This window comes from Pieris brassicae, chromosome 8 (genome assembly GCF_905147105.1).
Source record: "Pieris brassicae chromosome 8, ilPieBrab1.1, whole genome shotgun sequence".
NCBI lineage: Eukaryota > Metazoa > Arthropoda > Insecta > Lepidoptera > Pieridae > Pieris > Pieris brassicae.
This window is the reverse complement of record NC_059672.1, coordinates 5,675,880-5,687,533: the sequence shown is the minus strand read 5'-3', so window position 1 is coordinate 5,687,533 and position 11,654 is coordinate 5,675,880. Positions and strand designations below refer to the sequence as shown.

The 11,654-nt window shown below is 33.4% G+C and overlaps 1 protein-coding gene across 2 annotated transcripts; it reads left to right on the top strand.

Moving 5' to 3' along the window:
- The first annotated feature begins 9,422 nt into the window (after positions 1–9,422).
- LOC123713373 (protein odd-skipped-like) lies at positions 9,423–11,366 on the top strand. Of its 2 annotated transcripts, none has more exons than XM_045666999.1 (3): positions 9,423–9,588; positions 9,850–10,396; positions 10,692–11,366. In XM_045666999.1, exons 1-3 carry the CDS (start codon positions 9,489–9,491, stop codon positions 11,077–11,079), a joined length of 1,035 nt encoding a protein of 344 aa, XP_045522955.1. In that variant the 5' UTR covers positions 9,423–9,488; the 3' UTR covers positions 11,080–11,366. The 2 variants fall into 2 exon arrangements, with proteins under 2 accessions (XP_045522955.1, XP_045522954.1); XM_045666998.1 differs by having other exon boundaries at positions 9,423–9,594.
- Positions 11,367–11,654: the final 288 nt, after the last annotated feature.

Below are 11,654 nucleotides of genomic sequence, written 5' to 3'. Positions count from 1 at the left end.
GACCCAATAACTCGCCTCAAATTATGGGGCAGACTTGCTATGTAATATCTTGTTTCGATATAATCTATGAATTTTACTTTTTAATCTTAACTAAAAACTTTTACTGATAGTCTATTAAGTGTAAAGAAATAAACTATGAAAACTATATTATATACGTATAACAAAGATATAATACACCATAAAGCCTGTTAGTTTGACAATTGACACACGATATACCTGTTGACAGCCGCGTTATAGGATATCTACAGTCTACATTAGACTCCGAATTTAAAAATTCCATCGATATTTTAAATTTAGAATCCGTTCTAAAGCAATACAGCGTATATATATGAACTATAAGTAAAGTACTAGTATGGTTTAGGAAAGTAATAAAAGCGTAGAGAATATCTAGATACATTTGATATGCAGTGAGAGCCACTTCTGACTAAATGCTGATTATGTTAGGCCATTACATTACAACACCGACACATTGCTTATAACATGTGCGGTGTAATTTACAAACTTTGACCAATTTTCGTTTAAAATCTATGATAAAAATCATAGATTAATATAAATCAAATTTTGCGTACAGGATTAGACACATTTTCTTCGAACAATTTGACAACAGAATAGTTTGATTAACGCAATTAAAAATAATTAATGTAAACTATGTCTCATGCCTTACTCGTTCAGTCGAGCATCTTACCTGACTTCAAAATCTAAGGCCAAGGACCCTTAAAAGTAAATGTTGTAATATCATAAAAGCTTCAAATGTGAGAAACGGAGACCCCGTTTTGAAGTTATAGTAAAGGCTTCAACAATTACCTTTCTGGGTCTTGGCCTCAGATTGCATCCGTTTCCTTGATCATTGTTTCCTGTCTGTCACATGTCAATTTTTGGATTTGAGACCAGAGAGTGTGAAAGACATTTCACGAATATTTTCTTCGCAGTACGCGCAGCAGATGCTTACAAAGACAGTCCATTGGTGCACAAACGGGAACTAACGCCTAACAAATCTTACAATCATTAGATACATAGATAAAAACTCATGATTAATTCATTCTCCATACTCATTAAATATTGTAGTTTTTATTCCCTTACAAGTTACAACACTTGCATCAATTGATGTAGTTAATAAAACAGAAGCACAATTATAGGTTCAAGATTTAACTTGATGAGGACTTATTATTATTTATTGATCACCTGATGTTAAGTGATACCGCCGCCCATGGACACTCTCAATGTCAGAGGGCTCGCGAGTGCGTTGCCGGCCTGAATTATTAAGATATGCGCTGAGTTATCCTGTGTATATCCATGTTAGTCCTATGTAAAGTTTACTTTCCATATAAATTGTTTAATCAACTTAATTTTGTGGCTTATACCATACAATACAGTAATCATTGATAGGCGTAGCGATAATGACTGTCACAATAGACATGCGAGCTGTTATATTTATAGCTTAATTATGATAAAACAAGATAGAATTAGCTTTGCGGTGAAATCGAATGCATTAAGTTACCACTTAGGAGGTAACGTAAGTGGAAATACGACATATTAAATTGTTATTTCGTATTATTCAAAAAAATTACTAAATTTCCGAACCAATTCGACATAGGGTCCTTCAATTAAAGAGCGTACCAATTCTTGTAAGGTGAAAATGCGAGTCTGGCAATGTGAGTCCTGTTTGCCCCCTGTTATATAAAAAAAAACTTATCGTAAAACCTTGATTTCCTCGTAATAAATCATTTCTCGTTTTCTCTCAAAATGATAAGGTAAGCTGTAATGCAAATTTATAGGTGGTACCTAAGGAGTCTGTTTTTTAAATCATAAATAATCGATTTTCACCAAATGATGTAGATGTATTATAAAACTAGATTTTTTATTATTATTATTTAAAACAAAAAAACATTTTATAATATATAAAGTACAGCATCAACTTCAATTTCTTCATAGAAAGTTAGGTTCATTAACACTTGGCCCCACCCCCTGGGTCCACCCTTGTCGTAATGGATACTTAAGTATTGTATAATACATAAATAGGTTATGTCCTATATGTCAGTATCGAGCAATATCAAAATGACGCAATATATTCGGCATGATCAAAAGTTTTGCAATAAAAATATTAGTGGAAATATGCTACCGTAACGGCCGGCTTTTCTGATGTCCCTTATCAGCTATCAGTCGCGGTCTCTTTCATCGTTTATCGGCTACTTTGAACTCATATCAACGACTACCTGTGAATTGTCCCATTAATACATAATGGATGTCACGATAATACGTTTTAGCGACAAGAGCGTAAAGCGTTTTTGATAATATTGCAAGGTTTAAAATCATATAATCATATAGTGTACCTAGACATATTTATTATTTAATACATAGAAATTATATAATGTTGTTGCAGAAGGATGCGTCATATTTTATTGAGTTGGGAACCACGACATTGCGCACTCCGTCAACTACTTTTTTCATAATTATTCTAAATTATTATCACTATGTAGGTTAAGAATATTGAAAATACTGTATGATTTTGTGTTGGAAATTAATAAAAAAAATACATTATACAAAAGATGTTTTTAAAATAACTTTCTAAAGAATGTAAATACATTATTATAAACACATTGGCTGAAGTCGATAGCGGCCAATGCGTAACCAAAGTGTCAGATCTCCATTGATTGCCTAAGGGCAATTGAATACTGTACCTAAGGCTACAGTATTCAATAGTCACATATAGGTTACATATATCTATGAGAATTTCTTTCATATGTCTCTCTTTTTATAAGTTATGTTTGTATTCTCTACAATGTCCTTTGCACAATTCTCTGTGTGTAGCATGTACCACAGATATTTACATGAACAAAATAAAATCTTCAATTATAACGAATATAAGTAAGTCTTAAATTATTACATTACATCGCGGTTTAATTAATTAAGTTGTGTGAATCATTATAATGCATTAAAATACATGTAAGAGATAATGATCGGCTAATTGACGATTTAATTCAAATCTAAATGCATTCGATTAATCAAGTTAATTAATGAGTTATTGCATACAAGTTGTTGTATTCTGTACCGACATACTATGAAAATAAATGATCATTTGTTTAAAATAAATGTTGAAAAAAAGATATATTTTTGTGGAATCGGCCGTTTTATATCGTATTCTTTATTGATATATTTATAATTTTACGTACATTATGAGTTTGAAGAAGAGAAGTGTTGATGTATCCTTCTATCTTTTATTCCCAGGTGTAAGACTGGACCTCTATGCCCATACGAAACTTTTATTGCTAACCATGGAATTAAGCACCAGGGAGGTTGATTGATACATGATTTTTACATCCTAGCCTGAATCTCTATTTGTGAAGTACAAATTCCTCTACTTAGTAAGAATGTCTTAGTATAGTTAAAAAGTAAAATGAGAAATTGTGAAGATTCGTTAAGAAAATTTCTATCACTTTGAGTTTAGTTTGAATGTTATTACAAGTATATACGAGGAATATGGATGTTTTATAAAAAAAATGCCTTTAAATGTATATCATTGTTACAGTTTCCATTAAACTCGATGTTTTATTAGAAATAATAATTTGCAACAAGCAACTGTTGATTATAGATTAATCATTTTAATGTTAAAACGATTAAAAACATTACAAATTTGAAATCGTACGATCATGATTCAATCGTTAATCAAAATTCTCAGTACTAATTTCACTGTATACTCCGAACAAAGCCCCGAACTTTGAACACAGTAGGTAATTCAAATTTCGAACATCGCAAAAATCATTACAAGCCACGCGTTCTTTTTTCAAAACAATTGTTTTTGTTTTCTATATTGAATACGATTTTAAAACAAAAGGTCATACAGGTTAAGCTTATCGCTTTCAAGAATTTTTATCTCTTCGTTTTTAAATCCATTGTATTGCCGGCATTTTAAAGGAAACGGTGGCTGACTGGGCGCCTAATACCATTATTTCAATCATAAAGTCGGTATGTTTGCACTTAGTTTGTACTTTGCCCATTCATTGTCGGCGCCTTTCATGTTCCTATGCAAACAAATTTTACCTTGAGCTAAAATTATCCTAATTGCAGATTTTTCGAGTTTTTATTAGTTTTTTTGCTACGTATTTCCTGTTTCCAAGGTTTTATGAGTCAATTGTTGAAGATGTCGGAGGTGATTAGATATGTAGATTTAGCATTATCTTGTTACACACGGAAGAGTTCAGGTAATGATTCTAAAACTATATAATCCCAACATAAATGTTACTCATCGATTCTCAAAATATTTCATAATAATTATTCACTAAAAATTGCGAATTGGTCCGAATTTAGTCACCTATGTATCCCTATATCCCTGTATCACCTACGTACGTCACCTAGATATAGTATCTTCTATTTTAGATTATCAGTTAAATAATTTTCATCGATTGTTAAAAAAAAATACTACACACTATAACCTCCCGAACTTATACGAAGTCAAAATAATTTTTTAAAAATGAAGTTAAATTAATTGTAAATTTACATTTTCATCCAATTCGCAAGTCGTAGAGCGGGCAAGAAGATCTGGCAAGAAACTTTCCGCCAATCTTTTTAATCGCTAAGTTTTGAGTCATACAAATTGTTTGAACTGGAGCTAATCAATCCCAAGAATTATGATCATTTAAATATACGTCACATTTATAAAAAGCATTATTGATTAATTGACGTTTAACGAGAGCTTTGAATTTATTTAGTGATAATTCTCTAATCTCGCTTGGGAGTTTGTTGTAAAAACAAATACAATTTCCATATAAGCGGTGGTTTATCTTCTGGAGCCTGCTTGGTCGTACCTACGTTTGAATTAGTTCAAATCGTTTATATTTTTTCGAACATTTTTCGAACAAGCTTCAATAATATATTGACCAGATAGTGTCATAATATTTAATTCCTTAAACTTATTCCGTACCGACTCCTTTGGGGACACAAAACAAATATCCCGAACAACACGCTTCTGCAGTACAATACAAACTTTCATGTCGTACTAGCGACAGACGTGACAGACGTCCAAATTATTTTATATGAATTTTATCAATAGAATAACTCCTATAGAAGCATTTGTTTTAAAGGTTATTCAGTGTTCTTACATCTTCTTTGAGACAGAACGCATTCTGTCAATGTTATGTAAAACGCCATAAGGTTGCATCAAAAAAGGTTGAATGAAAGGAAAAAAAACTACTTAATATGGTGGTTAAATATTCTAAAATTTTGTAATTTTCCGCACAATTTTCTATTTTTTTACTTTCATAATAACCTTCACCTGACAATAACAAACACAACAAAAACATTATTAGCGAAATCGGTCAAGCCGTTCACGCGTGATGCCGTGACCAAGGGAAATAGGGATTCATTTATATATATATAGCTTCTAGTAAACGGCGGAGGACTTTATTAAAGTAAAACATGTTACATAAGAAAATTTTAGTCAGAAATACTTGCGTAACATTCACACGTCATCTTAATCTAGTGTTATGTAATTTTAAATTAGCCTATTTTTCCAAGCAAATGAATGGTGTTATCTTAATTTTACTATCAAGTTTATGAGTTTATCATTGACGTCTCAATTCGAAAGTCATGCTTGGAACGTTACTTTTATACCCAATAATCTTAGGTATACATAGAAAGGTATGCAACCAACCAACCCAAAAGCTATATAACCGTATTCATATCTATTATGCAATGAGTTAAAGAAGTTTATATATGTATGTACGAAAGCCTACATTAATTATAGTATAATTTAATTACTTTTTTTGCAAGTAAATTTCTAATTCTGTTCTTGACACATTATGTCGATTTCCAGTTGAGTCCAGTGTCAGCCAATTGAAATAGGTATATCTACTAATTCTCTTTAAGTCTAACATAGTTGTTAAAAGCATAATTACTACTAATTTGATCACGCAGGATAAAGCAGAAAGCAATATGCATAATTAACTGTATATGTATATAACATTTCAATGCTTTGCACGCCGGTGCTGGAATGGAACCAACCTAAAATTTATAAGTTTTCCATGACATGACGGTTTCCTCAATATGTTTTATTTTACAAGAAAAGAAAAGCTGAGGAACCCGTAACCATTGGACCAATTCTTAAGATTTAGAGTCGAAGGACGAGCTAAATGGTTATTTAGTATGTCAATTTATTACATACAGCAGTCAAACTAAGAGATAAGTTGCGACTCTTTGTCCAAGTCTTGATGTCAGATAATGGTAAAAAATATAATATAAAGCTATTTTCGATGTTGTCGTTGAGGGGGTTAGATTCTTATTTAAGATAAATCTACGTCCCTTTCTGAAGAATTAATATTCAAATTTATGTCAGTCTTTGATCCGTAAAATTCAATTACGTTTTGATTTTCTACAATTTGCCCTTCAGGCAAAATTTACATTATGTTTGAAGTATTCTGTGAGCAGTGTCGGCTTGGCTGTGCCACTATCATCCCTGGGGTCGCAAGTTCAATCCCAGCACAAATATACTACTGACTGGGTGCATTGAATACTCTCTTACGGTGTACGGCTTTGTCAAGATGTGTTATACTTGACGAAGCCGGCATGTCGCAAATCCAAAATTGAAGAACTTCGAAGATTTTCGTTTCACAACTGACCCTTTCTTATGGCAATTTATGCGTACCATAATTATGCTGCTGCCCAATGAAATATTTCTAATTTGACTTAGAGTCTTCAGAAAACAGCGTACCAATTCTCAAAAGACCGGCGCGCTTGCGAGTGTATGGCCGGCGGTATCACTCAACATCAGACGAGCCTCCTGCCCTTTTGACTCCTGTAACATTGAAAAAAAAAGATAAATAAGCAAGAGGCAGAAAGTGTAGTAGTAGAAGTTCTAAAGGATTATTACTTATCTTTGTCTGACCAGCTTAAAATAGCTTCATAGACATTTGACGTATACGTCGGTTTAACAAAGGAATTTTATTTACAATTAAGAACTAATGTTGTATATAGTAGCACTTATAAATGGATATTTTACACAATAAGCCTTGTTGTAATTTAATTCTTTCGTCGCAATAATTTCAATATTAAATCAACAAGGTGTCTACTTGGCAGCTGTACTTAAATGGTCCATCAGATGCAACGAAAATTGATCTGTATTACAAAGTGTTTAATGTGTCAATCGCTTGTAAGTTCAAAAGCTGGGCTTATCACATAAAAAGGTTGGGTTTGTTAGTCTGTAGTTTTGTTTCTTTCGAATGCATGTTGTGTTATATATGCAATTTAAGAATATTATTATACCTATAGCGGATACTAGGTACCCGCTTTAGGTATTCGTAAATACATCTTAAACTATTTGTATAGAAATAGAAATGCATTCCTCAGCATGCTGCACCAGACTAGGTACATCTCTACCTAATCTACATTTTGTCATGTAGACCAGCGTAGTATGGCACCTATGCAGGAAGGAAAATAAAGCTAAAATCCTACTTTTAAACCTCCTTCCGTATATATATTGGTTATCTTATAATTAAACTGTATATTATATTTATCACCAAGAGCAATTCTATTTGTATTTAATTTATATGACTCATGGTACACAGTATTCTTATTAATAGCACATGCAATAAATTTTCGATAGGTCAGTGTTTCACTTACAATAGCTATAATAGCGAAAGTGGACTACGTTTATAAACTTCTCAATCAAGCCTTTTCGTTTATCACTTATTTTAAAATTTAACCATTAAAATAATTTACTAGGAGTTTTACTAGCATTCAGTCGTTTATTGATATTTGCAGTTGTATTACGATGCTATAAGAACCATTATAGGGTAAATATCAAACAAGAGAATACTTTTTTAAAAATTTTTGTTTCGATTTTTTATGTTTGCATTGCAGGCCAAACCGCTCATCAGATGTTTAGTGATACAGCCGCCCATGGATGCTTACATTGCCAGGTTTGCTAGTGCATTCCCTGTCTTTTAAGAATTGGTACACTCTGTCTGGAAGGACCCTGAAGTGTAATTTGTTAGGAAAAACTTCAGTAAAATGCAGAGTGCTTGCGTCTATCTTTATTTAATTAATTAACGCGCTAATAAACTTTACCTGAGTTAACAAAAGATTCTTAGTATGTTATAAAGATTCTTAATTAAACATGTACAGCCACGTGACATTACTAGTCGTTTCTGGTTAGTCAATGTTTGCGTCGGACCTTTTGATCAGCTCTCAAAGAATGCCGCTCGTGTCGGGTCTCACCTGAACGGTGTTGTGTATTCGCATCTAAATGTACTTCGTATGACGTATGTGGCTTAGATGTTTAACGTTTAAGTATAATGTTAGTGAATCGGAAATATTGACGTGTGGGCAAAATTTTGCGTACTTATAAACAAATTTATACGGAAAGATGTTTGTTAACTTACGTGTTATAAGTATAAGAATGATAACGTATTATTAGTTAAATTCAATCCAAGAAGATTGAAGACTGAGGGTCAGTTTCGTAGTATAATATACCAAAACGCATAAATTTGATTGTTATAATTAAATGCATTTTAATCTTAATGCGTTTAGTATTGCAATCATACAAATATCAAGATGAAAAAATATGAAAGTGCCTGACGCGTTCTAAAATTTCTTTTGTATGTTCATAACAATTTCTAATAAATATATTTTTTTCTTAAAAAGTAAATAAGCCGTGTACATACTGAACATGACTTAACTATTTATTAAAGTGTGAAATGTTGAAATGAAATTAAAAGTTAATTATGTTATAAATTAGTTTTAATGATGTTGAATGACTATTTTAAGTTATGCAATAAGTTAAATAATAAATAAATATCGACTATGTTGCCTTAGAGTCGATTGCTTCCTAAAGTTAGATTTAAGTATTTTAAAAGTTCTTGCTGAAATTATAATATTAAACATGAAGACGTCTTTTGTTAGTAATTAATAAAATTACCAACTATACTAAATACTAAAAATAGATAAAAACAATAAAAGAAATATTTATTCAATTTTTTTAATTAAAAAGTTTTAAGAGAATTTAATAGAGTTGTTTTGCATACCTAAATGGCTTTAAAATATGCAAAGCCTCTACAAAGACTTGCCTACAAAACGCAATTATGACAGTAATACGCTCTTAATAGCTTTACCGGAGATGTTCTGTTACCAAAAATTTGCATCAGTCCATTCTAAAACGTAATAAATTCACCAAAGTTACTGTGACAAAGTTCTATTCTCTTTATTCAACCTGGCGACGTGGAACCCCGTGATTTTAGGGAAAGCGGTCGTTGCATCTATTTGCGATAGTCGGTAATCGATTGCGAAGGCAGTTCTCAGTAGGCCACGCCTACTGGGTGGGGTTAGGCTGCTTCGGGAGCCGGCACAGGCGCTGGTGGCGGTGCCTTTGATCGCCCCCTACCTTCACACAGAGGTCGACAGCGAACGCACACAAGCTCATTACACTTTCCGCGCTCACGCAAGCCGGTTGTCTGTCATACCCGGTTTGTGGACATCAGTGTTGTGTAGTGTTTTGTTTTATGGATTGTCTCGCAATGGAAGATAAGGCGTACAGTGTTGACAGTTCAGACGATATTAATATCGAGGAAGACGAAGAAGAAATTATCGAGGATAACCACAGTGAGTGTCTGTATTAGGATTTTAACTTATTTTAACGTACATTCACTATTTGTAATATTAGGACAAAACTACTTAGTGTGGTTCACACTCTTCATAGTTTTGATTACATAAATAAGTAGAGTTTAGGTTATTATTGGATATTAATTATTTCATAATAATTTATACTTATTTAATCTTGATAATAGAAGTGAATCACGATAATCTTATCAATAGAATGTTAAGTTTGCAACTTCAAATTCTCTAAATTTAAGATTTTTTCAGGCTATCCGCCAGATTTTCCGATCGAAGCGCTTGTGAAGTTAGAGAGGCCGTCTCCACCTTTGCCGACGCCGCCGCACACGCCGACAGACGACACACCACCCGCTGTGATTGTATCTAGACACCAGGCGTGGCCCGCGCCCCAGTACCCCAACTACAGAGCAATGCAGGCCCCATACTCCTACGACAAAGTCCCATATAATTATCCAACACCTTACGTCCAACCACAAGTCGCCACCTTACCACCTTCCGCTCCCTACCACGCAATGCTGGTCAACCAGTGGATAAGAAATGCTGCCTTATACCATCATACTCTACGATACCCGTCTATGGCGCAAAGAATGCCCGGAAGAAACCCTGCACCAATGAGAGGACCAGGAGTCGCAGGAACGAGACCAAAGAAGCAATTTATTTGCAAATACTGCAACCGGCAGTTCACAAAGTCATACAACTTGTTAATTCACGAAAGAACACACACGGATGAAAGGCCCTACTCGTGCGATATCTGCGGGAAAGCTTTCAGAAGACAAGATCATCTTAGAGACCACAGGTAGGTTTTGTACAATATCTTAACTTATATACTTAATTATAAATGTCATGCGATCTTCCTGAATGTAATTTAAGGCATGGTGATAAGAAAGTTAAAAAAACAAAACCTTTTTGTGAGGTCGCGAGGCGGCCGCACGCGTTCAAACCAGTTTTTGTTCTATCCGATGACCATTTTCAACACGCACCGTCGAACAAATTACCTGCTATATCTTTCGATAGAGCCTTTAGAATCAATATCTAATGTCGTGAACTTTACTCGAAGTGAAAGTGAAACTAACGTTATTCTATTATTTCAGGTACATTCATTCGAAAGAAAAACCATTCAAATGTACGGAGTGCGGCAAAGGGTTTTGTCAGTCACGAACGTTGGCGGTTCACAAGATTCTGCATATGGAGGAGTCACCCCACAAGTGTCCCGTATGCAACAAAAGTTTTAACCAAAGGTCGAATTTGAAGACGCATCTCTTAACTCATAGTGAAGCGAACAAGCATCATATAGAACACCTCGAGGGGTGTCAGGAAGTGTCATCTACAAGTCAGGCGTCAGAGAGTCCCTTATTGGATCTGTCTCACAAGCCATCGCCTCCGCCCCAAGCGTACCCTATACATGTGTCACAAGCATCACCACTAGAGCCGCCGAAGAGGCCTCTGGGTTTTTCAATAGAAGATATAATGAAGCGCTAAACCCGTGTAGTACAAACCAATCCTGGGTACCTAACCTACCAAAGTGATCACTTATAGTATTATAATTTCAGTATTATTTGATTTAATTAACGGTACTCATCATTTATCTTTCATCTAAGTTTGATCTTTACTAAAGACTGATTGTTTATAATTATTGTTATGTTTCTAAGATGTTTATTTATTGTGATAGGTGGATAACTAAAGTTACCAAAAATATTACCGTTAGATTACCGGACTTGTAAATGACTATAGTATTAACGTTCCTTTGTAAATAGTGTTTAAGTTAATTTAAGAGGCTATGATAAAAATTTAAGAAAAGAATTATGAAATGATTACCTTGTTTCATTTTTGCATTAACATTAAAGAATTAATTAATAACATTAATCAAATCAATTAAAATTTCGATTATTTAATTAATTGACTGCTTAGATAATATAAACCTAATTAAACCTTAAGACAATTATTATGAGGCCTATAAAGTTCATAGAGACAGTAGATGTTGCAAATTTTTAACGCTTGTAAACATTTAACTAATATTACAATCCTTACAAATACCTGCTTAGTATATTAAAACA

Excerpts from the sequence above, each read along its gene's own strand:
- LOC123713373 (XM_045666998.1), top strand. The coding sequence starts at position 9,489 with ATGGATTGTCTCGCAATGGAAGATAAGGCGTACAGTGTTGACAGTTCA. Across the intron at positions 9,595-9,849 it reads CGAGGATAACCACAGTGAGT|GCTATCCGCCAGATTTTCCG; the intron begins GTCTGTATTAGG and ends AGATTTTTTCAG. Across the intron at positions 10,397-10,691 it reads GATCATCTTAGAGACCACAG|GTACATTCATTCGAAAGAAA; the intron begins GTAGGTTTTGTA and ends CTATTATTTCAG.